This window comes from Falco naumanni, chromosome 8 (genome assembly GCF_017639655.2).
Source record: "Falco naumanni isolate bFalNau1 chromosome 8, bFalNau1.pat, whole genome shotgun sequence".
Lineage (NCBI taxonomy): Eukaryota > Metazoa > Chordata > Aves > Falconiformes > Falconidae > Falco > Falco naumanni.
Genome location: NC_054061.1, coordinates 28476704 through 28504237, shown reverse-complemented (window position 1 = coordinate 28504237; position 27534 = coordinate 28476704). Strand labels below are relative to the sequence as shown.

The 27534-nt window shown below is 42.1% G+C and overlaps 1 protein-coding gene across 1 annotated transcript in view; it reads right to left on the bottom strand.

Moving 5' to 3' along the window:
- Positions 1-473: 473 nt before the first annotated feature.
- Positions 474-27534, bottom strand: part of NXPH2 (neurexophilin 2) — a 42053-nt gene continuing 14992 nt past the window's right edge. The window contains exon 2 of the mRNA XM_040604771.1: positions 474-4419. Within this exon, the coding sequence (XP_040460705.1) occupies positions 3676-4419 (744 nt within the window). The 3' untranslated portion in view covers positions 474-3675. The remainder of the gene's footprint in view (positions 4420-27534) is intronic.

The following is a 27534-nucleotide window of genomic DNA, read 5'->3' as shown; positions in this document are numbered from 1 at the left end:
GTGTATTTAAGGAGCTTAAATACGTATTTGCATTGATATAAATGCATACGAAACTATAATGTTGAGATTTGGATTGAAGTATGTCTATTTTAGATTAAGGTGCTGTGGTCATAAGTCATTATTGACCATTTGGGGCACTTTCAAGAAACAGTATTTCATCTTCAAAATTTTTTATTTTAAAATCTTTTTGAATAAGAGTCCTGAGAGGAAACCCCATGGAAATTTGAAATTTGTCTAAAAATAGTCAGCTTTTACACAGGATTTTTTTTTTTAAATATGGCCTGTTCTGTGTGAAATTATATCAAATTTAGTTCTCTTTACATGGCCAGTGTGAAATTTGACCTAACAAAGTGTGTCACTTTGGGTCATTGAATTGTATTTGGCTTACCTTGCTAGGTGTAAATAACTTATTAATCTGTTTTTTGATTGTGCTAAGACTCTAAACACTTTTTTTTTTTTGCAGTGACTTTCTCAAAACTGATCTGAGAAAAGCCCAGCATAATGCTTTCAAGCTAATTTTTAAAGTATTGTGACTGGAACAAGCGCGGCGGCAAGTTCTGCGGCATGGTGGGTTTGGGTACCGAGCGTCCCTCCTGCTCCAGGGGGTGGGCAGGAGGAGGGTGCTGCGAGCTTCTCCCATCGCCCCGGCATCAGAGCATGGGAACGCTGGTCAGACGCTGGTGCCGGGGGTTAGCTTCCCCCTGGGAAAACACTCGGACCATGTTAAAGCAGCCGCTGAGTCTCCTTGGGCTTTCGCTGAGCTGTCCCGTGTCGGCCAGGCATGGAGTGAGCCAGGCGGCTTCTCCATTGTTAGGTTTGGGGGCAGGGAAGCTCCTTGGTGGGACTTACTGGTGAGAGATGGCAGCTCTTCCCACTGCTCTGCCAGTTGGAGCTGTGTCCAGGGCAGGATGGGTATGGTCTGGCTTAACCCTCTCCTCCTCCTGCCGTCACAGGCTCCGTTCCTCCGCTGCTCCCTGTACCCAGCGCTGCAGCCATGGCGTGGTGGCACCAGCCCCAGCATCGCTCAAAGAGCCCGAGTGTTGTTTTAAGCCAAAAGCTGCCGGCTGGATGCATGTCTTCGCAGTGTCCAAGAAGCTCAGGCGCTAAACCTGTTAAAATACTTGTCCCTTGATTCATAACAGCTTTTCCATCTGAATCCCCAGGTGGCCCAGGCTCCGAGTGTTTCCAGAGCAACGTTTGGTAGCTCAAGGCCCTGGTTTGTCTTCCTGAGGTCTGGAAACCTCAGCCTGGGCCCTGGCTGGGCCTGGCGCCCGTTGTGCTGAGGAACTGAGCGAAGGCAGGATCGGCAGCGGCCTGCGCGTCTCCCAGCATCTTCCTGCTTGGAAACGTTTTCTAATTTGGAGTAACCTCTTTACTTTAAATGCACCTTGCATAATTATTAAACAGTTCATGATTCTCAAAACATGTACTTCATTTCTCAGATACCGTGAAACTCCCTTGAACCTGTCCTGCCTGGGCTTGTAGCACAGCTCAACATGGTGCGTGCTTAAATATCTCCTAGAAAAAACAAATTCCAGCTGGGGAAAAATGTTCAGTGGTGTGTTGCAGTGCCTTCGTTTTACTTTGTGTCTTTATATAGACAACATTTAAAAAAACCAACCAATATGCTACAAGCAAGTGCCAGATTTAGCAAACTCTCTTTATTTACATACAAATACATGTACACATATATTCTGTATATGTACACATATTTAAGTGTATATACATACATGATTTCCACATACTCTACAATAAATAGCATGTAGGGTTTTCTTTTAATTGCCTACAGTGCTGAGTAAAAATACATGGCAATAAAATCATGGCTTACAGCTAAGTTACAAAAGCACCAACCACTGAACTCATAGCAATAAATCCAAGCTTATATACAGCCAGAACGAGGACACGCTATACAGAATACAAAGTAGACCATCTTGTAGGAATCAACAGTAATAGACAAACTAAAAAACATCATTTAGACCAGGAGAGACTCTGTGTAAAATAAGATGAGAGAAAATATTTAGATTATTGATCAAACTAAACCACACATTAGAATTTGTCACCTAAAAAGAAAAACAAATTAGCCAGTTACTTGTATATTTTTAACAAGAGTAATTTTTTTGTATGACTCTTCACCAAGGAAATCAGAATTAATCTCATGAGTGAGTCCTTCTGAGCAATCATGGTCATTTGTCTGGGTGCACACCCCTGGAACAGAGTATTTTAATAGTACTTTGCTTAAGCTGTAACTTCCTGGACCCTGCACGTAAGTTTGATCGGAGGCAATATAAAGCACTTCCTCAGCCAGCTTCTCCCGTGGGACCTGCGACATCAAACTGTCACAAAGGACTATGACAGCAAATGGGCGGCAGTAGCAGCAGAATCAATACCCAACGAAAGCGTGGGGCGTTGATACTTGAAGCGGCGGTGCTGGAGCTAACCACCATGGGCTGCGGTGGGAGCGGCATCTGTCCTCTCAAAGCCAAACCCCAGCTGGACCCTCTGTTGTTACAAGTAAGGGTGGTGGAGGGTTCCTGTTCTGTGCCTAGGGGAGAGGCTGGCTGAATATTTTAATATTGATAGTAGTTGTTGAAATCTGCTTTATGAGGCGAAGCTGCATAGATTTGTAGGTTTTTGTTCTCTTTATCATTGCTTCTGTTTTGACTTAAGGTGTGCAATGCAGTACTGAGGAGGACAACTGGGTGCCGTTAAGCAGAAAGCCTGTTGTTCAGGTAGCATCCTTATGCTGGCACGTGTTTTCCTTGCTGCAATACAGTGCTAAGAGGGCTAGATAGCAAAATAATTACTTGCTTTTGCTGAAGCCAGACCGTGCTAAAATTCTCAGACTTAAACAGAGATTATCTTTTTTCCAAGGTACATATATTCTCTATCACTGTAAAACTAGTACCAGTGTATACGTAAACATTTGAGAAAAATCAAAACCAGTGGTGACCACAGAAGAAAGAAACGTACACCAAACCTGCTCACCTGGTGGGGCTAATGAACTAAAGCTCATCAATGTCTAATTACATCATTGCATATCCACGGGTAAGAAGTCTGAAGGAAGAACTACTCACTCCTCACTTCAATGAATACGTACAACTACTACAAGTCAAAAATGCAGATTCCTTTTTTTATTTCTGTCCTAGATATAGCACTTTCTCTTCGTGTTTGGACTTGATTCCTTGAGCCCTGTGTGTCTAACATTTTTTAGGAAACTAGTGGAAGAGCTGTTTTATTTGGATTTCGTATATAAGCACCTGGGAGTCCACTTCATCATTTGTTCTTTAGATTGTCATCTAAAGTTCCCAGTAAGAAATAGGATCCTGCTAAGTGCTGCCGAATTCAAGTAACAGACAACCTCTCTGCCATTGAGTCTAGTGTAAAAAAACCCTGATTTTCAAGATTGATGTTCATTACAGACATAATTTTGTTTGATTTTTGTTATGCATCTGCCTAGTAGTTCCCTTATTGATGACAAGAGCGCTAAAATGCAATGGTCTCAAATGAAAATGATCATTACAGAAATAGTTTGATTATTTACGATACAGCACAAACACAGCTACAGTTTTTAAAGACTTTTTAACCTGATAGGAAAACATATTCTTCTCCAAAAGGTTAATGGAAATGCTTATTTTTGTGACTGATGCTGTATCTCTACCATTACCCACGATCATATCAGCCAGAGGACAAGTATGGAGTCTCACTATGGTAATTATAATCAGGACAGACCTTTTGCACCAGTTTGTAATCTACACTGTAAAAAGCAATGTAAATGCAGATGACTTTAAATGGTTTGGAACACAACCAGGAGACATGGCTTTGGGTCTGCTCTTGATAGCAGATCTTTGAAGGGTCAAAATTGCACAAGGCAGTTTTTTTAGCGCGGTCTGTTTTTTCGTACTCGATTCGGCAATTAAAGGACTTGGATTCCTTGGTCTCCAGTGTTGACTGTGGGGATGATTCAAACTCAACCACCTTGGAAGGTGGCACCAGGCTTACAGAAACATTGCCCAGACCTGTGGAGTTATGTCGGAAATAAACACTGAAGGTCCCGTTGCCGTGATCAACGATTTTCCCTGTGATCAGGAGGTTCAGCTTAACAGTTTTGATGTTAGAGTGGAAGTCGCCCCATCCAAACATTTTCTTGAATTTCCCAGTTTTTACTATAGGTCTACGTTTAGTTCGTGCGAGAGATTCCTGAACCTCCGTGATGTTGGACAACCAATCCCAAAAGTTTTCTATGCTGTCTGAGTAGGACACTTGGCCGTGTTTCAGTACTGGAGATGGCTTAACAAACAGGCGTAAAGGATTGATGATCCTGGAATGGACCACGTTGTCAACCAGTGTCTCTGCAGCATCCTTGTCTTCCCAATCCAGCACGTCTGTGGCTTGTACGACTTGATTAGCGTCACAAAATACCTGTTTCAAAACAGAAGGAGAGAGTTGTATAAAGTGTGAAAATAAACCAGTCAAGATACAAAAGGAGCCGTTAATATTTATTCTCACACCAATAGGGTCTGAACCAGTCCAGTCATGTGGACTACTCTAGTGAGTAATTGCTGCCCCACGAAAGCTCAAGGACTTTACTCAAAATGGCTTGTAGAGGATGCAAAAAGCTCAGTGGAAGCCATCCACTGGGACAAATGGGTAAACCTCTGGTCAAGGGCTGTGATGTGCGAGGGCAGACGGGCACCCTTTGCTCACGGGTGTGTTAGATGAAAACATGCTGAAGTAAGCTGGAAAACCTGAAGAGCAAAGTGGCACCACTGCTAAAAGATGGAGTGAAATGAAGTAGCAGAATTTTCCATTCCCCTTTGGTTTTTTGCCCCACTTAACCTCCCAACTGGTTTAGGCTTGAAAACCCTGTCTTACCTAGCTGCTTCTGGTGGTGTAATTGTGCACCAAAATGTTTATTACACATTCGCCTTTTCGGGTGTTGTCTTTTCCTTTTTTTCCACACTTGGCACGCCCATTTGTGCTGTTAGTTTGAGATGGATGACGAAAATGACCATATTTTTGGTGTGTTGGTTTCAGTAGCTAAACTGCCTTCCTAGAAGGCCCAGCCTTCAAGAAGTGCTGAGTGATCCCAGCTGCTCAGCCCATCTCATTTTTCAGAAACATGGCTAGGCTGAGCTAAGTCTAATGCAAAATTGGCTGTAATCAGAAAGCAAGTAACTACTTCTGGTAGTGACAGAATGGTGTTAGTTTCAGAATCAAACGCGCAGGTCTCAGTAAATAGCAATTTCCAATTTAATGTGGAGAAGCCCATGTGCATTCTAACTGTATGCTCAGAGATGTCCCGTTGAAAATGCAGAACTTGAGCGTACGCGCAAGGTCAGAAGCAGGATCCCTGTTTCAACAGACTAGAAATGATCATCTAACTTTTTCTTGTTAGGTCCTTTAAAGCTTGAATGTAAGTTTTAGAGAATGTGTTTTTAGGGTTTGTTCTGTTCAGGACCGTCTTATGCTATCATCCTAATGTACAAAGAAAAACTTTTCCAGCTGCAATTATTCTTATAAAATGTGTGAACAGAAAGGTGCTTAAAGTGGAAAGAATAACGAGCGGTGCTGTGCTGCCCTCCCACCCAGCAAAAACCAGCTGCTGCCTCTTCCTCCTGGCAAAACGCTGCTCCCGCTTCACCATCGAGCTTGCGGTGCCAGGACCCGGGTGTTCGGCTCCCAGCATTACTGCCACGCAGGATGATGTGTTGACTACCCAGGAGGCAACCGCAGCCAGGCTACGGGGAGGGAGTTTGCCTAAAGCAGCTGAAACACTGGGCACTGACACTGAATTCACGGGGTGGGATTCTGTGCTGCTTGTCTCACTAGGGAAACTGCAGCGCTGGGCTTGCTTTTCCCTCTGCTGCTGCTCCCAAAGGCGTCTTTCATGCCCTAGCAGTACTTAAGTTTCTACAATATTCAGTTGTTACTTCTGTAATTTTTGATTTTTCGTTTCATCATCTGGCAAAGATCAGAAACTCTAAAGCCTTTATCTTCCAGCGATAGGCTCCAAACGCGAACCCAAACCCACTCACCGCATCTTCTTCCTCATTAACCCTAATGTGGTAATTAAGATCCAATGTTGAAAGGTGGCCACCACAGCAACGGGCACAACTCGAATGTTGAAAGGCGGCCACGGCTATCGCTAAATCAATCGGCAGCTGGATGGGAATGTAGTGGTCAGGTGTGTCTCTGCAGAAATACGTTAGTTTCTTTTTCAGATTAGAAAGAGGGGGAAAAAAGACAGCAGTGATCAGTCTCAGCCCGAGACCTTGCACGTCAGCTCCCTGCCTCCACGCTACATTTTTTATGGCTGAGCTATGAACCCAGAAAAATAGGAGAATCTAATGGAAACAGTGACAGATGTTTATCTGTACCAGCACAAATAGCGCTGTCATAACGATGCTGGGGGAAGCATCGTTTCCGCTGTGATGGAAAGCTCCTGGTGAAGCAATGTCATGTTTATGCATGGTTCTTCAGCCACTTCTGAGCCTGCTCGCAAGCTCAAAATCAGCTGGGTGATGCTAGGAACAGCTGGCCATCACCACTGCCAGACATACAGCTCCCCTGCTGCCGAGAAGTCACTCTGTTCAGATGAAACAAGAACTGATGCACACATTCACCCATCCTTCACCCCAAAACTGACCTGAGGCCTTCAGAATCACAAAAAAAAGAGGCTTTGCTGCTGCGTTTCTAGATCCTAGCTGGGACCGGGGGCCTGGCAGTGCTGAAATAGCAGAAACTTTTCTCTGTGTTTGCATGGCTAAATGCTGCGCTGCTGGAAATGCCAAGGACCGTTCAAAACCGTGGGCACCTATAGTCAGTATTGCTGTTAGCCACTGAGCTGGGGCAAATGGCGACTGGAAATTTTAAGGAGAAATCCATAGAAATCAAGCTGGTTCACAGGGGGTTCTGACTTTTCTTGTGTCTGCACCCAGCTCTGCCTGTCCTCTGGCAAGGGCACAGGAGCGCACACACACACAATTGTCCTTCTGGGCTACTTTTCTTTTGCAATGTTTATTGAAATCCGTGCAATGGCTCTTTGGCTTTTCTCCCCTCTCCTTTTATGAAGAGATCTAGAGGGCATTGAGTCATGTGTTACTGGTAATACTCAATGTATGTCTCTTCAGGGGGCTCTCACTCCAAATGAGATAGCAGAGCATTGCATTCTGAACTGCTTTTTTCAGAAGGCTCTGATATAAAAAGAAGAAATATGTAGGTATAACGTTCGGGATGGCTGAAGGGTGGGAAACAAACGCACGCTGGAACTGGGTGGGCTGATTGCATTGATAAGGTATTAGGGCACAACTATTTCAAAACCACGATGGTGGAACTGCAGAGTTGCATCATGCTAAACTACTACTTTTAATTATCTATGTGTTATACCGAACGAGGTGTACTCACAAGATAATGAAATGTCCTGGAACTACAGTGATGTGAACTATTCGCGTGGTGACGAAACAACTTTCATAATATGGGAACATGAAATCATTAATATGTTGAATTATAAAGTTGTAATATTCCTGTTTATGGCTTTGACAGCAATCACTAGCCGCTGTTGAAAGTTGTATCCTACGCTCAACCTGAGCAATTTTTTCCTCCTCCTCTTTGAAATGGTTTGCAGACTGTAGGATGCTCCAATCTTGTGCAGCCTTAATTCTTGACTCTGCTTCATCCTACCGCTGTCTTGTTTCACTGACTTCATTATAGGAACGGGATCCAGAGGCTGACAGCATTGCCAGCTCAGTCGGTTGCAGGGAAGGGGACTTTACAGGCTCCGGGTAGTACATTTGTTGTGTTTTGCAAATGTTCAGTAAAATAGTACCTAACAAAGAACCACCTGGTTCTGCTCAGTGCCCAGCGCAGGAGCAGGAATGAGGGTGCATTGTTCAGAAATGTGAATAATATTTGTGCTTTTTTAATGTAAAACCTTTTTTGTGCACGTGCAGATTTGATTTTTTTTCTTTTTGTATTTTGAATAAAGCTGTCTGCAACATAAGAGAATTGAACTCCAATGCTTCATTTTTCTCTGTACCTTGCAAAGGCCCTTTCCTTGATGACAGCTTTTTGCTATTAGCAAGGATGGGCCGATGCTCTTTGTTCAGCTGTTTATTCATGTTGGTTAGCAATTTCCGGGCAATAAAAAAATCTGTATTAAAAGAATGCAGCACATGCTGGAAAAAAATTACTTCCTCAGCATCTTTCTATTTCACTATAATGCTTCTCTATAGTGGAAAATATTGCTAGCATGGTATTTGAAAAATACTAGCTTAGGGAAGTTAGTGTATACATTTAAATGGATGGCTATTGCTGTAGTTCTCCTCTGCTGCACCTGCATTTTCCCATTCCCTCCAAACCATCAATTTCCAAACAGAAGAAATCACCTAATCTTTTTGCATATTGCAGAGGCTGTAAAATGTCACCCGGTTACCCTAAAGTTTCCATTCGGCTGTTTTCCAGTAAAAAGCATAATCTTGGACCTGTGGAGAAGTACGGGATCCATGACGTGCCTTGTTGTTTCCTTTTGCTACGTTAACCACAAGCACAGCTCAAACCAAGGATGCTGGCGTTTATATTTATGGAGTTTTAAACTTCAAACCATTGGTTCTTCCTGCACGCTCCTCTGAAAGATGCTGATGGCCCTTCAAAACCTTTCTCTTCCATGGGTGATCCTGACCGTGTTAGGACAGAATAAGCTTAAATAATGTTCCCTGTGAAGTATTTTTGAGAAATGAGCCTGCCTTGATGAGACACCGGTGTCACTAAATGTGATATTTTCTCTAATTGCCCAAATAAATTTGGGTTCATCTGGAAGTTGCTCCCATGCCTTTCTCTGTGGGCAAGGCACTAAATAAAAGCAGGTGTAACTGTGCAAGAGTTAATTGTTTTGATGCTTTGAGAATTTTATCCAGGTTATTCATCAATCACCAGCAATCATTTCTATAGCTTCACCCCTGCCAGGAATCATTTAAAAACTCTCGGCAATTAGCTGAAATAAATAGGTCTGGTGGGATAAACAGCTCTGAAGCACCATGTAGCCACTCCCTGGTGCTGCTGTGAGCTTTTTATCCCACCAGTGTGGCAGGAGCGAGGTAGTACCCAGTAACCTCCTCCAGCCCCCAGTTTCACCAGTGAAAAACTCATACTGGGGGAGGCTTCCAGTGGTCTCGCTTTCTGCTACTTCTATCCCTCAGGCTGTATCTCATGGGTTTATGTTTGTGTCACTGCTGCAGCAGCCCAGGATACTTCTCTGGCTTCCTTGTGCTAATTTCAGCTCCTTACAAGCTGTGTGCTGCACGGATAACGCAGCATCATTGAGCAGCTGCACAAAAACCTCAGTCTGAAGGGGGGGGGGGGCGGGGGGGGGGGGGCAAGAGAAATAGCTCTGCTTTGTCTGTTTGAAAATTCAACGATTTCAACACATTTATCAAATTTTAAATAATTTATGCCTTGACAGCCCTTACCAATTTTGCAAAGCACACACATTAACCGGATACAATGATCTCATATTAGCTTTTTCAGCATCTTACACTGGAGCTCAGAAAGATTAATAAAAACTCAGCCCATCATCAATTAAATGGAAAAACATAAAATTGTGTTCCATTATAGCCTTTTTTTTTTTTTTTCCCCAGAAAATGATGACAGGTTCTAATAATTCATCACAACAAGCTGAGCTTGAACTTTACTGATTATTAAATACGTTTTTCCCAAAGGCAGAGGCCATGATGGGTTTTATGGCAGCAGATGTGATTGCTGTCAGGAATGCTTCAAGGAATTCAGGAATTAAGCAACATCTTCTTTCAGCAGGACTGTATAAAAGAGCCGTGTTTGTTCCATCTAGTCACAGCCTTATTTTTCAGGATAAGCCCGTTTGCTTTCATAATTGTGAGGTGGATTAACTTTCATTTAGCACTGCAGCTTTTCCTGGGAATGAAAGCTGTGAATTAACAACTTAGGGTACCACACACAAAAATCCTTAAGGATGCCTCAATCTTCAGCTGCCCAAACACAAGCTCAGGTTTTTGCTTGGAAACTCTTGGGGTTTGATCCCTTCTCCCAAGCTTTTGGATTTCCCTTGAGGAAACAAAATGGTGCAGGTCAGCCTGCCCCAAGAAACAAGGCATTGCTTTGCACTGAATCAAAAAGGGTTTCATTTCCAGACAGGTCCTGGCACTTGCATTGATTCTGGCTCCCCCTGACCTTGCAGTCAGCTGCAGCCCCCAGCGCCCTCGTGCCAAGGTGAATTAGATGGCAGTAGCTGCAGCAGGTGAAAATGGGGTGTGCTCTGCTTTATAGGCAGCGTGCAACATCCTGCCACGGTCTGGAGTTTGTGGCTTTTCTCAGAAGGTGTATTTTAAATAAGATAAATACAGAGGAGTTGATATAAGCTACTTATGAGAAATTGTTTTTGTAAGGTAAAAAGTGTCTGTGAATACCTGAAGGCCTGACAGCAGGGTAGGTGGCTCTCATACTGGGAAAATAACGAGCTCCAAAGAAATATGACTTCTGTATTTTATTTCAGTTGTGAAGAAAGTGCAACAATGACTTGAGATATTTGAGATGAAGGTGCTGCTAAAACATATTTGGCTGTTTGCTTTACTTCCTGAGCTGAATTCTTCTGCTGTGGTTATGGTGCAGTTGATGAAGGACCCTGAGGTGCTCAGGGTGACTGTCCCCTTCCCGGTGGGTGGCCAACTCCCAGCCAGCCCAGGGGGCTGCAGGCTGCCGAGGGTGCTCCTGGTGATGCCACCTGCGTGGCAGCCCAGGCTGACCCGTGAGGGATCTGTGAGCCTTCCATGTGGCACTAAGCTGGTGGGAAGGAACAGGGATTTACTTTTGCCAAACTTCAAGAAATGAAAGAAATGACAAAAGACATCTAGACATCTCAGCTGGAGGTTGAGAGCGGAGTCTTTGTGTCCTACATGGCTCTGAAGCAGCGCTTGCAGTTTGCAGCCTGGAAGAAAGGAGAGGTGCGAGCAGCACATGGGCAAAAGCAGGACCTGAATATTACTGAAGGTCCTGCCCATTAGCTTGATTAGTTGAACAGCCCCAGTTTCATTATGCATTTGTCAAAAGCTGGGAATTAATTATTTCTCCATGTAAATGAAGAGGCTACACAGAAATTGCCGTCACCATTTACCCATGCTAACGGGGACAGTGGGATTTGAGTATTTGGAAGAGCGGCTGAACCTTGTAACGGAGAGTGCCCTTGCTCTCCAGGCACCCAAAAACACTTTCCTACAGTTGTACAACCTCTCCCTTGCTAAACTGTAAATAAATAAATACAGCTCGTTGTTGTGCCTGGCTTTCTCTCTCCTGTGGGTAATGACAGACACTTTGAAATACTCTGGTGCAAAGATAAAATTATATTGGAAACTCAGAGTTCACCTCCTTGATTTCTGTCTCATTTTAAAATGGATCCTCAAGAAAGGCTGTGGGGTTCTGCCTGCTGATCGCAGCAAAGATATCCTTTATGGGGGGAACAGCAGAGCAGGGAGTGTGTTGTTAGAAGCACTGCTGATCTCTAGCTGGACAGTGGCAGTGTACCCCAACTTCTCAAAATCCCTCTATCATGTGAGGGAGGCTGCAATTTGTAAAGTTTTAAAGGATCAAACAGCTATTGCTACTTTCTTTCACTCAGGAAAGGCGGACAGAAATCCCCTGTTCAATAGCTAATATAATTGAATTGCTTTAACAATTTTGTCCTGTCTCCTGTAGTTAAAACGAAAATGACAAGCTGCTTCAGCAGACAAAAAAAGCCTTCATGATCGAACCTTACAGCCCATTAAATTTTCTGCTTGTAAATGTATCCCACAAAGAAATTCCCCCCCTGCAGAGGGATGCTGTACTAGAAGGGGAGTGATCGTTGCTGTACCGCTACATCCTGCCATCAGTGACTGGTGATGGGGCTTCCTCCAAAGCCATCGTGCTTCAGCATCACCGGGAAAGCGCCCAAGCGGTGCAAGTGGAAAATGACAGAAAGAAAATGAGGAATGGCAGACTAAAACTATTTATCAATATATTAATTGTGAATATTAATACTTTCTGACATATCATTGTCTGAAAGTCAACTAATCCTGCTAAACACAAGTACACACTTAAAATACCTGAAAAAGAAGTGACAATAAGGGTAAGGCTGAAGCTTTCACTGATGTTTTAGCCTTTCACCTTTCAGGAGTTTCAGACTGTCACAGAAGGCAAGTCAGAAAACACAAATTGGAAACATGAAAGCCAATATGCGACTCAGCACTATTTTTCCATCCTGTAACATGGCAAATTCCTCTTCTGCTCTCACGGCAGGTGCGCAGGAAGCTAATGAAGTGTGGTTCACGGCACACCGCTGAAAGGTGCTTTGCCATTTTTCCTCAAAAGATCTGAGAGAGGAAGATCTCTATCTACATCTGTACATACCTAAAGGCTAGGCAAGGTGACAGGTAGAAATCTTTAATGAGAGTGTGAGATGATAACATCCAAATAACCCACAGACAAAAATATGAATCTAAAATGCAGGGTATGTTGGGAGAAGTTCCAATTCAGGAGATGATTTCATTGCATATTTTTCAACAAAAGATACTTCAAACTCAGTAGAATATTTTACAGGGGGAAAAATCACTTTAAAATTCTCCAATTTGTGTGAGAAAGCGAAAAAGTATTTTACTAAAGCAGCACTTTAGTAAAGAAAAAAAATTGGGAGGAAGAAGAAGCAGACAAGAAAAGAGTGAAAATTTAAAATAAAGCCTGCAAAGATTTCCTTTTTGAAAAATATATTTGTGGAAAGCATGTGCCATCTTTCCCACAAACCCGACAAGTAGTTTTAGCTTATCTGAAGTGTTCTCTCTCACCTCAATTGGATAAATTGCTTAGAGCATAGATAGTTTTTAAATTATATCCATGCATTGAATTGATCTACCTTTTTGCTGAGAGAACAGAAAATTTGTTCTGAGAAATGCTTCTTGCCAAAAAATGTACACCAGTTCTATTCTGGAAGACTTCACTTCTTTCTACCTGTTTGTTTCCCCCCCCCTAAATTTAAAAAAGAGATCTTCCAGATGAAAAATAGGTATCTTATTTGTATGTTTGTAGAGGAACAACTCTTATAAACTTGTCTGATATTATCAAGTAGTTTTTCTCTTTGCTGTATGTGAGGCATCTGGCTTCTCTTGAAGGATGGAGAAGTAACATATATGTAAGCCATTCCGTGAATGATCTGAAAAAACCTGTTGTACAAAAATACCTAATTAAGTTATGATAGATATAAAATGCTTAGGATTATATATATATATATATGAAAATGTATTAAATTTTAGAGAATATTTTTTGGTTCATAACAGGACAGACAAGGAAATGCTGTTGTGGAGTGGGGCAGTGACCTATCTAACCGGCTAACCGTGTCTTGAACCGTGTTAGAGATCAACTGTCCTTCAGCAAGTACAATAAAAAGGTCATTGAGTCTATGCCATACTAATGGAATAATCTCGATAGGGGGGACTTCTGAAGGACTTCTGCAGACAGATGGCTAAAAGCTGAAACTCTGACTTCAAAAATCAATGTGCATTTATTTCAAGAACAGTTTCTAAGCCCTGTAACTGGAAGGGGTAAGATGAAACCTGAGCTGAGCCTGTGGGCTCCTGTTTGGCAATGGCTTGTGTCTTCTGGCTGTCCGAGCGCGTGTCAAGGCTGTGGTGTGAGGGACGTTGCTTTTGGCAGGGGTCTTCAAGCAGGTACCTCTAGGTTTTTGTTTCTGCTCTACACACAACCCTCTCCCTAGACCTGGTATGACCATGGTGCCCGACGCAAATGAGATCAAGGTAATTGTCCATCTTTAAGAAGAAAACGCAATTCATGTTCTGACAACACATGTAAAGGATCTGATTTTCAGGTGGGTTTTGAGTCAATGGCTACATTTCCTTGACGTTTAAGCTGCACCCTTGGTATCTATTTTGCACTAAGCTTCACTGGTGCTATGGACATGTATTGTCTTATGAGACTGAAAATGGTGCTTTTGGGATGAAGAGCTGGCATTTAGTTATTTTTAGAAGACATTCCTGTTCTCCTGGAAAGCTTGTGAGATGTCCCAGATGTTTTAAATCTCACCATCCCACTTGCAGACGCTGCTCATAGAATCATAGAATCATTTAGGTTGGAAAAGACCTTTGAGATCACCGAGTCCAACGATAAACCTAATGCTACGAAGTCCACCACTCAACCACGTCCCTAAGAACAGTAGCATCTTGCATGACCAAAATCTGAGCAAGCCTCCTTTTACTGCAAATTGAAACATGAAAACTCAACTTCTTCGCCAAGACAGCACCTGCTGACCATCCGTCTGTTGAACTTTACAGTTAATAATTTTCCCTTCTGCTTATTTCTTTAATGCCTGGGAGATTTCGCTTTACATTTGCTAAGATCAGTTCATTAAAATACTAATTTCAAGCTGTAATTATCTGTTGGTGAGCACTGCCGCTTGAACCAGCGGTAGCACTCTGTCGTGGCTTAACCCCAGCCGGCGTCTAAGTGCCATGCTCGCACACCCCTTGGTGAGACGGGGAGGAGAACTGGGAAAAAGGTAAAATCTGTCATTGAGATAAGAGTTTAATAATTGTAATTAAATAAAATATACTACTATTACTACTACTACTACTAATGATGATAATACTAAAAGGGAAAGGGAGACCACAAAAAGAGAGAGAGAAATAAAACCTAAGGAAGAGGAGTGATGCACAGTGCAGTTGCTCACTGCCCACTGACCGATGCCCAGCCAGTCCCCGAGCTGGCAGCCCCCGGCCAACCCCCCCAGTTCATACCCTGGCCATGACGGTCTGTGGGATGGAACATCCCTCTGGCTGGGTCGGGGCAGCTGTCCTGGCCACGCTCCCTCCCGGCTTCTCGTGCCCCTCCTGGCTGGCAGAGGTGGGACACTGAAGGTCCTTGACTCAGGGTGAGCACCGCTCAGCAGCAGCTACAACCCAGCGTGGTGTTATCCCCATCCCAAACCCAAACACAGCCTGTGCCAGCCACTGGGAAGAAAATTAACTCTATCCTGGCTGAAACCAGGACACGCTGATACGGTCTCATGCCAGGAGAGTTCACAGTTGCTCGGGTCCCTTGGCATTCCTGGCAGGCGTCACTGCGCACTCGGCTAGAGGCAGGTTGGCAAGGATTTTTTGGGGGAAATGTTTTAAGAATCACAGTTAACCACTGAGACTATTTTATGTGGTAGGGAAAGCACATTAACAGAAAACTGCTGTATCCATTAGAAATGAACCTGATCTTACTGAAGTTGTCATCGAGGTTTTGTGTGCCTTGTAAATTTTAAATTAAAAATCAATTATGGAACAGCCCTTAATCTCCTCTTCAGAGTTGATTCATATTTGGATACCAGCTCTGAGACCCTGCGTGACCTCCCTCCCCGCTAAGTACGACACAGCAAAGGCTGATTTTTCTATCTTCCTACTCACGTGCCATTATTCAATTTTTTACTGCATTATGAAGAAGAGTTTTAATAATCGAGCCAGATTAAATGCATAAAAGGATGCTTCTGACAAGTTAGAAACAGAGAGAAGCTGTGCATTTCTAGCAGATTTCAAGCTCTGTATTATCACAGAGCGTAAGAGATGATTAACAAAGAAAAATATTACAGTTATCTACTCCCTTTGAGAGCCTAACTAATGAACCTCTAACAGCTGCTGTTGAAAAATCAGCAACACTATCACTATCAATTTCAAGACAAAGCACAGCTGACAGATGTTTGAAGTGATAAATCAGGCTGCACAAGGATTAAAATAACAAGCCCCAAATGGCCTTTAAAAGACAAAGGTGCTGCAGCAAACTATTTTCAGCCACTTTGGATACTGTCAAAAGTTAGATCACTGATACAATTATCTTGCAAAACAGTAATGTTATGAAAAAATCTAACAATGGTGATACTTGAGCCAAGTTTTGAAAAGAACAGGTTTTATAGTCATTTGTGGTTTTAATGGCAGAACTGAGAATGCCGTGCTGCCCTGAATATTACTTCTGGGAACGAGTTATGAAAAGTATGCGCTGGGCTGAAGCATAAAATGTAACTGAATTGCATTCTTGTACATTTTAATTAATCCTATTTTAAAGCAAGAAGTTACATTTTAATAGGCAATGAACACCATTATTTAAATAAGGCGTAAGATTTTTACATTGCTTCACTGCAGGCTGTGTTTCCTAACAACCTGTCACTGATGGGATGGAGATAAAGAGCCCATTCCTGGGAGATACCGGGTGCTTGCAGACTCTGCTGCCTTTAATGGGAGACAATTGGAGCGAGGGGAGAGTGAGCCAAAACAAATTTCAAGTTTCTGAACTTTATCTCCGCTTTCACTGTTAAGTGCACCTTGTCAGAGCGTGCGTAACTCTCTGCTGGGGCAGAGAGGAAACGCTCAGTTCAAAAAATAGAAAAATGCAGATATTTTCCTGGCACGGCTCCTGGCTCAGGTGGGGTGCTGCGGGAGGGGTGGTAGGATGGGCGGCGATGCCGTGCGGTGCCAAGCTGGCGGGAGGTGATACCCACGCGGAGCTGCCACCTCCCTGGCTGAGCATCACGCTCACACCACGGTTTAAGCACAGTTTAGGGACACCACAGAGATCAGCAGGCAGAGCTCCCAGTGCGAAAGAGCTGCCACAAGCGCTTTCTGTGTGCTGATACCTTGGGAGAGCTGTGGTCAGCCCACGTCCCTGGGCAGCAGACCTCTGCTGAAGAACCTGTTAACTGGGGCTATTCAGTGACTCTTGGTGATTCCTCCTGAATCCTCCTAGTTGAAGAACGTGTGTGGATGTATCCAAGAGTCCATCAGCTGGGCAGGGATTTGAGGGTGTTGGCTGGTAATCTCACGTTCAAAGCTTTCTTCCAGAAAAACACATTTTGTTGTTTACTTGAAGCATGACGTTCCTTCCAGGAATTCCTACTTCCCACGTGCACTGTTAGCGCCCGGGGAGGGGGACAGTCAGCCCCAAGCCAGCGCAAACTGTGGGAGCTGCTCGGTACATTCTTGGCACGTCCCTAAGAAAAATATTTCTGCTTAAAAGCTTTGCGATAGAAACACGTGGGAATTACAGGAATACACTGGATTGCTGCTGATACAGAGGAAAAAAGTGAGATAGCGCTCCGCAAGAAGTATGACGTGTTGGGGGTTAGGTGACACCTGGCAGGGATTTGGGATGAAGGCAGGGCTGAAGTCCCTCTTCCTCCTCACCAGGCAGCCGGGTGGAAGCTGGGGCTGTGCTGGGAGCTGCGTGCCCCGTGCCTGCCAGGGGAGCACGTGCTGCCGCACAGCTTCGCTCCTCCCCGCAGTATGCATGGAAGACCATGGCAGTTTTCTAAATTAAATTAAAATCTTTTTCCTTTTCAAACCACTTAGCATGAGGTAGCACACTGGGGCACTTTGAGATATTTTATTGCTGCCTACACACATGCATGCATGCTGCTTTCTTAAATGAATTACTCTTTTAAAGAAGGAAGAATCACTGACTGAGCTGCCTTATTATTAAGTTTTAAGGTGAAACAATATTAGCCTTTGCCTAGCAGCAGCCAGCCATGCCTGCAGCCATTGTGTGCTGTATAATGGTATAGTAACAGTGACATCATACTGTAAGGTCCTATAGAAACCCAATTTTAATCCCTTTTAATTTATTCAGCCATGTTTTCTGTCCCCAAGAAGAGGGAAACCAGAATTCCTTTCAGCCTGAACTTGTTTGCACTCTGAGGATTTGGAGAACAGTTTGAGATTAGTTGGTCACATCTTTGCTAAATTAAAAGCTTTCTAAAATAGAAACATTTTCCTTAGCATTTTTTTTAAGGTATTTATCAGTATAAAAACCAGGTTGCTTTGAGTCATTTTTAAAACAGACAAACAAACTGCAATTGGTCCCATTTGAGACCAATGCTAGGTACATGAAAAGTTAATTATAAAATGAAATTACTGATATGTTTGAGAACCTTTAAAAATTACGAGGTCTGAATCTGAAATCCAGTCACCATGTAAGTTTTAACAGGGCTTAATCAGAAGTTAGTTAGTCATCTGTCCTGATATAATAAATCCATGATTTGGTTTAAAAAAGGAGAAACGGTGAGTTCAATATCTAGTTCAACTAGAAGAGTGTCACATGTGCCTGGCTTGTTCCCTTTCAGTAATTTACGGAGATATTTAATATCTAAGATCTTTCAGAAAGAAAGGCTTACATCAGATGAAAACGCTACATTCTAGCACAATAGGAGTTAATACAAATTGCTGTCATTTGCATATAAAAATATAATTTCAAACCTATTTGCTCCACATATTCTGTATCTGTATCAAACAAAAAGGGAATGCGTTCAACACATCTTTACATCTTTCAATCTTTCTTTTACTGTGAATTACTGCGCACATAACCACAAGTATTAACTTGGTCTCATCCCATGATTTATTTGATGTATTTCAATTGGCATATAAAGAATAACATTTTCAGGTTATATAAAAGAACTGTACTAGCAGGGTGCTTGCAGTTGGTGGAACAAACATTAAAGGCAGATAAATCACCTGCGGGAGGACTGGGGGTGGGGGAAATAGGACTCTAGCACATTGCTTTCAAGGCATACGTCTAAAACATAACCCTAGAAAATGTACAGTCCTAGAAACAAGACAGTAGGAAGCGTTCTCTTCAGATGCATACTAAAGGTGTTTTGGAGGAAAAGCTGTATAAAAGCAGAACCTTAACAAGCCCTCCCTGTGTTAGCATGAATAGTGCAAAGTGAAATGCAAATATCAGTGGAGAAGTGCTGTAATAGCCAAAGGACCCCAAACCTTTGACTGCAAAACCTTGAAAAGTCTGAATATGAGGTCAGTTTAGACAAGCATTCAGTGAGAAATCTCAGCTCTGTTAACTTGTTTGTCTTCACTCACAGCAGACGTTCTTTTCCCCAGAAGTTTAGGTGATGTCTGTTACCCACATTCCTCTGACGCCCCTTTGACTCTCTTCCCTGCTCCTGGACTTGACTATGCATGGTAACAAAACCAAAGTGTTCCTTTTGCACCTTGGTATTAAAATTTCTTTGGGGATTCTTCTTTTTTTCGTTCCCCACTGTCTTGACCTCCTTGGCAGATAATGAATTTGCTTCCAAAATGGATTTTGCCAATTTAAAATCTACTCTGAAAACAGCCATTCTGCAGTAATCAGTTTTCCCTACTTTTTAAAAAGGAGAACAAACCATTCAGAAGGATCCATAATTGCAAGGAAGACTTACAGGTCACTGCTTAATTCATGCACTGTCTGAAAAGGTTTAGTATAAAAATTTTTTTTTTTCATTAAATAGCCAAATTCTGAGTCTGTATAATAAACTAACCACAATTTATAAGTGAGTTTGGGACTGAATGTTAACAAGTGCCATGAGTAATCTCGAACCCCGAAGAAATCAGGGTTAGGAAGAACAGGTTTTTAAAGCAAGAGATATGAGAAGTGAGCTGATAAGCAGAAGGTGCAAGAACTGGTGATACGTAAGTGAAGCCAGGCTTCTTAAAAAGTCATGCATTCCTTCTTGTTTCTAATGCAGGTTTTCATACAGATTGTGGAGATCAAAGAAGGAAATAAATTCAAATGTAACTGCTGCCTAGACCAAAGTTGGTAATAAGCATATGACAGACAAAAAAGCAACTCTGCTGTAAATGTTTTAAACTGCCTCCTGTGGATACAAAAGGTGGTTCTACAGGGACAGGAAGAAATCCCTTGTATTAAAATTGAATGTGCTGCCCTACGTGATCAATTACAAAGATTTGCTGAAGTCTATAAATATGTATGTGCATGACTGAATCGGTAATAAAACTGCGATTTTATAAATCTCTGAGTCTCTACGATCAGGCCAATAAACTGTGTTACATCAAATAACATTACAACTTCTGATCTGTATGAAAGTGCCAGTTGCTCCTGATGAACTGTTTCAGGAAGGGCTTCTTGGTCTGCCCCACCTGCTCGCGATGCTGCAGGGATAAGGATGTGGGGACCACAGCCCCATGCCAGTTCCCCATGTGCCTGCACCACCCGCCATTAAACTTAATCGGGACCAGGCATGACCATCAAATTAGACAGAGCATATGCATGGTAGTGTGCTACAGATTTTAGTTCAGAAATCTGTAAATAAATCTGGTTTCCCTGTTCTTCTTGGCTGGGGTTGAAGCAGGGAACCTTCCAGCTCCTGTTTGAGGTGCAGCAGCTCCTTCTGCCCACAAGCCAGGCGCAGAGGAGAGCAGGACGGCTGGGCTCGCAGTGAGAAACAAGGATTATCACTTACACTCAGAGAACAGGAAGCCTGAATACATTACTTCACCAAACAGAGAGCTGATGTTTCCAAATCCTGTTCCAGAAAAAAAAATCTTGGCAGATCTCCTTCCAGTCAGCAAAGGGCAACACCTTATTAATGTAGATAAGATGTATGTGGCTCATGTTAGATGTTGCTTAGGGCTCTGCTGGCTTTCAGCAAAAAATCTGGGTAGTTGAATATGGATCAAAATGTTTAAACAATTCTGATGTGCACTTCATTGCTGCTCAGTACTTGGGAAGAGAGGTCTTCTCAAGGGTGCCAACAGCATGCTTCACTTAGCTGCTGCTTCTCCCTTTGCCTTCATGGTCACTACAAAGGATAAAGGTAGCACAGATTGGAGGGAGGAGGAGAGGTCGCTACACTGCTGCATTGCTCCTCTCTCTGGTTTGGGATGCTGCTTGCCTGGCCCCGTAGCCAGACTGTGATGCTGCTACCACTGTTCCTCTATTCTTAAGGTGCGAGAGCTGCTCCTGCTTCCCTGGTCATTGTATTCCTCCCTGGTACCATCCTGCTGGGTGCTGTACATTGGGAGCACGTCCCTAATTACTTTGCACTAAAGACAGCCAGTCTTCTCTTCTGTGTCCTGGCTTGTCCTGGAAACCCTCTCCTTCCCCGCTATCGGAGAACGGGCGGTCAGGCATGCACGCACAGAGCCAAGAGAAAGCATTGCATTTGGAAGAATGTTAGTACTGAAAGGTTAGATAAAGTCTGATGTTCTACATTGAAAGATGTACTTGATTTCCTACATGGTAAGTCCAAAGCTAAATGTACTATACATCTGGGTCATTCTTTGTAATAAATATGTTGCATTTTGCATGACTGTAGGAAGAAAAGATTCCCTACCACAAGTCAGCCCCATGCAGCCATCCACGAGTTTCAATAACAAGCAACTGCAAACCATGTTGGCTGCAGATTTAAATTCTCCTGTCTGATAGCTACAGGCTACATGCAAATAACTGATACGTGTGATTGTGACAAAACTGAGTTATAACACCAGGTAGTCCTGAGAGACTATGCTCTGTTGCAGGTCAGGAATGGCTAACCACTGCCTTTGGGTTTCAATATTTATATATATTACGTGATAAATGAATGAACAAGATACATGTGTTTTTTAATGCTCCACCCATGGCTTCAACCTCTCGAAGGACCAGCGTTCTGAATATAGCATCTCTTATTTTTTGCTGTGGCTAATACTACAGTTCTGCCTTGGTATACAGTCTGGGAATTTATAAAACAACCTTGTCAGCTGTGCTACACAAAATACTTCTTAGAGAACCATTCCTTTTCTGATTTCCTTCATGTCTACATTATTTACAGAGCAAACAAACAGAGGGAATCAAATCACACAACCTACAAAAAGAGTGAAAAACAGGGCCTCACTTGCTCCCAGTAGTGAAGAAATGTAGCGTTAAGACTTGAAACTCATTTCCAATTTTCTGCGTTCCTAACACTGTCTCTAAACAGTGCATTATCTCACATACCAGATGTGCGGCAGTATCTAGGTACAACAGGGTGCGATAAGTATGGAATTTCAGCCCTATTTCTTCTTTTATGTTTTAAGTCAGATCCTTACTCTGATTTTAATTTAGTTTTTTGTCTTGTTTTCTGTGTGCTTTGGGGGGTGGGAGACAAGTGGGGAGTTTGGCATTCAATTATAGAAATGGAAAAAGAAATCATCTGGGACTCAAAATACCTTAAGTTAAGAACACAAGAGAAATCAACATCCAAACCTCTAATTTTATTTAAAATGGTGTAAAACCAGAGTATAGAAACAACTTATGCTGATTTGATTAACTCCTCTTAAGTGGAATTTGCCCCCAAGACAGCAGTCTCTTGGCTGACACAACAAGCTGCAGCTGGAACTGAAATAAAGCGGAGACGTCTTGAAAGTTATTTGAACTGCTGTCAAATGCTATTCTGAAAATACTATTTGGATATTAAGTAATTTGAACATATTTCAATAAATACCTCGGTTGCTTTTGTGTTACTATGAGGTTCACTACTACTACTACTACTACCACCGCTACTACTACTGCTATGTTCTGTCTCAGCTGAGAGATGGTGACCTTGTAAAGCAGTTAGATGGTGTTGCAAGAGCATGTTTTTCATGTATAAGTAGTCCTCCTGAAAATAGAGGACATAAAACTTTGCAGCAGGATGAATATAAAACTTGGATTACAGCATGCTAATCTTCTGGTATGTTAGTAGTATTTGGGAGCTGGAAGGTGGGAGTTTGAGCTCAAGGGAAAAGAAACCACAGTGGGGGAACACGAGCTTTATTCTTCAAGGCACATTTTTGTCTTGCTGTTTCTCCAGGAAGATTCCTTTGCCTGCAAGGAGTCAAGTGGATTCAAAGGAAACTTCTTACTGGTTTCCGTGGGCTTTGACTGGTCCTCTACGCCTGATCATCACCTTGGTGCTCATGGCCCTGTAGGTGCGAAGATGGTTTCTGTGGAAGTTGAAAAGATTTGGTTCTTTGCAGGATCAAATGGCTGCACACCTTTAAAGAAGCCAAGCATGATGCGCAGTGCTTCCAGTCACCACAAATGAATGAGCTAATTAAATTATTTTTTTTGCTTGGTATACTGCATAGTCCAATTAAGAATGCTAAGCCAATCATCTTGAAATAAATCAACCATATTGTTACATAATTCTTTTTAATAAACAGAGATATCATCATATGAACTAGGTTCTAAGGGTGCCAGATGCTCCTAAAAAGGGAGTCTAATTTATTTCATTGATTTTAAGTAGCGACCCATTCATGTGTGATAGCTTTTATCATCCAAAATGCTAATTTTTATCTGAGTTTAAAGTAGTTTTCTGTCTTTCTCATACATAAATGAGAGCACAGAGGAGCTAAATAAGGACCTTCCTTAATTCCCCATCACACAATCACATAAAACTGTTGTCCCAAAACGCTGAATAAATGTCCCTTTTAATATAGTTAATAGGATTGCAATAGAAAAGAGGCCAAAAACCTCTCTTAAAATTATTGTACCCAATATGAAGAAAAAACGTACGACCTCCAAGAAGAAAGGTTTTTTCTGAAGAAAGAGCACATGCTGGAGGGTTAGGAGTCTGTAATGAGAAAAGGGGCATGAATTGGATTTATTGCCAGCCCACGGTGCTGCCCAGTAATTGTGCTCAACCCTGGAGGAGAGCAGAGCATGCCACAGCTGGGGGGAACTGCAACACGCTTGGAGTCTCAGACAGACTGGGAAACCTAGTTCCCTTTGTGAAAAAAAAGAAAAAAAAAGAAAAAAAAAAAAGCTTCCAGGCTTTAGTTGGATTAACATTTTAAGGATACTGTTGAAGGAGATGGGAAGTAGAGATGTTCCTTTCAAATACTGTCAATGACGTAGACTCCTCCAGAGGAAAGCATAAGGCGTACATCTAACCCGGTAATCAAGCAAGACTGTTTTTAGCTTTCTGCCCTTGGTTTATGCCTTTTTCTCCCCTAGAGAAGATTACACAAAACAAAAAATGTTTTGGCTGGGTTTTGATAGCTTCATTGGAGGGCTGAATGAGTCATACAGAAGTCAAGGTGTGCAAAGGAGCTTTAGTGGATAGTCCTCTTCTAACCCACCAGCAACTACTTTCCGAAGAAATTGCTACTGAACATTCATAATCTGCACCCCTCAAAGATGCAGGCGATTGGAACATAAAGGAGAAGAAAGAAATGGGATAACTGAATATTTTTGGTGCGCCTGTACCTACCACTCTGATTCATTCCTGTTTATTTTGGACCTCAACAAAACAGCTTTTGCTTTGTACTTGTACCTGGACAGTGATTATTGAAAGCTCTTTCTCTGGATGAAAGTTGAAGGAAACCCCCCTGTGGTTTCCATTTGGACATTAGAGGGTTGATGTGTTTTGCTGTCACATTCTATTTTTAAATGCATGACACGGCACAGGTGTTCAGACTCCAAATCCTTAGCTAAATCTGTCATGTCTCTGCAGCTTGTCAGTACATCAGCTAACAAACCGAGGGGAGAATGAAGTTCCCATATAGTAGAAAACTGCAAATGCTTGACAGTAGTTCACAATAATTTCTCTCCATAGCTGAAAAATATCACTACACTTGATAAATTTTCAGGTGTTATAATTGCCTTGAGGTTCATTTGCCTATCTAGATTTTCTTGATTTAATAATTTACCTACAAGCCCTAAACATGTAGGACACAAACTAACAGATGATTAAAAATGTAAATTGTTTTTGAAGGAGCAAAACTTGTTAGTCTGCCTTGAAATGCAGGCTGGCAGTTTTACCTCTGTGCTTGCTATTCATAAAAGACTGGCTGAATTCAGAAAGATGAGATTTAAAAAAATTACAAATCATCTTCCTGTGTCTGCTTTAAGCATCTATGTATGCATATATTTCAGCATATATAGTTTTAAGCTATATCTGTGGGTATTGCTAAAATGTAACACAGCAAAGAATATATTTTAAGCAAGCTGGTCTTGAGTTTTTACTCCAAAAATGAGGTTAGCCCACACTAATGCTGTTCTCAAAATTTTTGCTGCATATTACACATTGCTGATGCAGACTTGAGGGAAAAGTATACCACGTGGAAACTATATAGGGATAGAGAAAGATGGAGGAATGAAGCAGTTCTTACAGAACTGGTGCTCCAGTCACCAAGAAAGTGTACCTTGCTGCTCCCCTCTGGAGCATACTCACATGCAAGGAACGTTTCCTTCTGCCTCTACAAGGCCATTCTCTGTTGCGGTGCTGGAGGACCAAACTCAGGACCTAACCTTGCAAGTCAAGCTTAGATCTCCTAAAGAGACCTGAAGTGAACCATCATGTCCTTCTAGTTAATGTACAGGAAAAAAAGGTGAATGACAACTATTCCTTTGCAGATGATTATTTACATTTTGGCTTAATGATCTTTTAGCACCTGTCGCTAAACGAAAACAGTGGTGTCTATCTCTGTGATATAGTATTGAACCCCAAGGGATGCACTTGATTCTTGCACAACTAAGTGCAACTAATTCAAGACCCCTGAAGTTTTGATTCTATTCCCTACGTAATCCTTACTATCTGGCACAGAAGGGAATTGAGTCAGGGATCCCCTGAGTAATCTGAACCCATAAGTAGTCCACAGGGACGAATAGGTATCATTCAAGGGTACTGAAAGAGCTGGCTGATGTTCTTATGAGGCTCTTCGCTATCAAGTTTGAAAAGTTTTGGAGATGGGGGAGGTCCCTGATGACCAGGAAAAACCCAAATGTAGCGACCGTTTTCAAAAAAGGCTAAAAACAATCTGGGAGATTACCAGCTGCTCAGACTCACTTCAGCCTCTGGGGAAATCACGGAGAAAATCCTTTCTAAAGTCATATCTGGGCACATGAAGGGGAAGATGATGACTGGTAATAGCCAGCATAGATTTACCGTGGATTTACTAAATTTACCATGTTTGACTAAACTGATTGCCAAATATTTATCAAAAAACTAGATCTGTGGGTGAGGAGAGAGCAGAGGAATGTCATCTACTTTACCGAAGCTTTTGACGCAGTCTCCCAGGCATCTCTGTCTCTAAGTCGGGATGTTGCTGCCTTGCGAGTGGACTGCTGTTTGGCTGAAAAAGCAGCCGGACTTGGGCTCAGAAGGTAGTGGTTAATGAATTGTACTCTATCTGAAGGTCAGTAACAAATGGAGTCCTGTTCTTCTTTAAGACTATAGACTGAATTCACTCAGTGATTTTGTAGGCTTAAATTTTCATAATCGCTGTCCTTATTGAAAAGTTTTGACGTAGTTTGCTGGAAAAGAGAGTATAAATAAAAGTAACACCCCCCTACCCTCCCAACTAATCTTCCCAAAGAACATGATTTAAACAATTTTGTTTGCTTCAAACTTCATTATAAAGTTATTTTTAAATTATGTTGTCAAAAGTTGTAGCTGTTGGGTTTGAAGAATCTGAAGGAGGGGTGTTATTAAACATGCAGATTTTACACATTAAGGAAAATATAACTTTTGATTCAACAGACAGTGCTGGGTGCTGAGTATTTAAGTCAGCTCCTTCCTCTCACTATTAGCAGTGTGCTCCTACCCCTCAGGGCCCAGCAGTGCAACATCACCAGGGGGGCGGACTTCCTTCACCAGGTTAAGCAAACATGGGTAGCAGAAGAGACACTGCTACTGCCTTCCTCCACTCTTCCAGTACACTGTCTTTCCTTCATCAGAGAAATGCTTGTGCCAAAATGCAGGATACGATCCATTTTTAGAAAAAAAAAATAAATCCTAGCAGCTTTATTTTTTAAATATGATGACTCAAAGTTGGTTATCTGAGCTACAGGCTTGGAATGGCAACACGTAAATTCATTTACCAATTAATTTCCCTTGTTTCAAATGTACACATTCCTTGAAACAGAAGTCGTATTTGCATGGTGTGGTAGACTTCAAGGACAGCTTTCATTTGCTAACTTCGCAGGACATCGTCTTACAGATATATATACTGAATGCGTCATAGGATCAGATGTTCTTCCTTGCTTGGTAATACAGCTAGACACAGACTGCGTCCTATTTGAGTGGTCCATAAGACAGTGCGCTTCTTGAATAAATGACCTAAAAGTGTTTTGAAGAAATTGGAGGTTTTTTTTTTGCCTGATAAGACTTAGAAGTATCCCAGTGCAGACATACGATTAGAACCATGTCAAAGAAGAATGTATCTCAAAACAATTTTTGAGAATTGTATTTACATCTACAAGGATAAAAAAAGATTAATTGTGATCTACTGACTTAATCTTTCACCCTGCAGATGGATGCAGTATTGCAGACCCCATTGCTTCCACACCACAGAGAGGGCTCAACCAGCTGGCCCCAAAATTGAGAATGCAATCAGAAAATGAGCAACCAGATTGGAAAAAGACACACATTTATGTACTTTCATGAGTTACATCAATCACTTGCACTTATTTACACTGTCTTACAGAACATTAGTAAATGCATAGAACATTAATATATTTTTACAGCAGTGTAATTTATAAAAGGAAAAAATAGGTACATCTCTGATGCATCTACTATTAAATTTTGGCTGAGGGAGATGAGACTGTTAAACTACTCACCTTGCATACACTACTTAAAATTGACAAAGTACAGCCTAGGAAAGTTATTCTGGATCTTATCCTCCAGGGTCAATAATTCTATACTTGGAGCCTTCTCTGAACCGATTTGTCTGTATTTCAGATAGGAACACACCTTGATGTTTC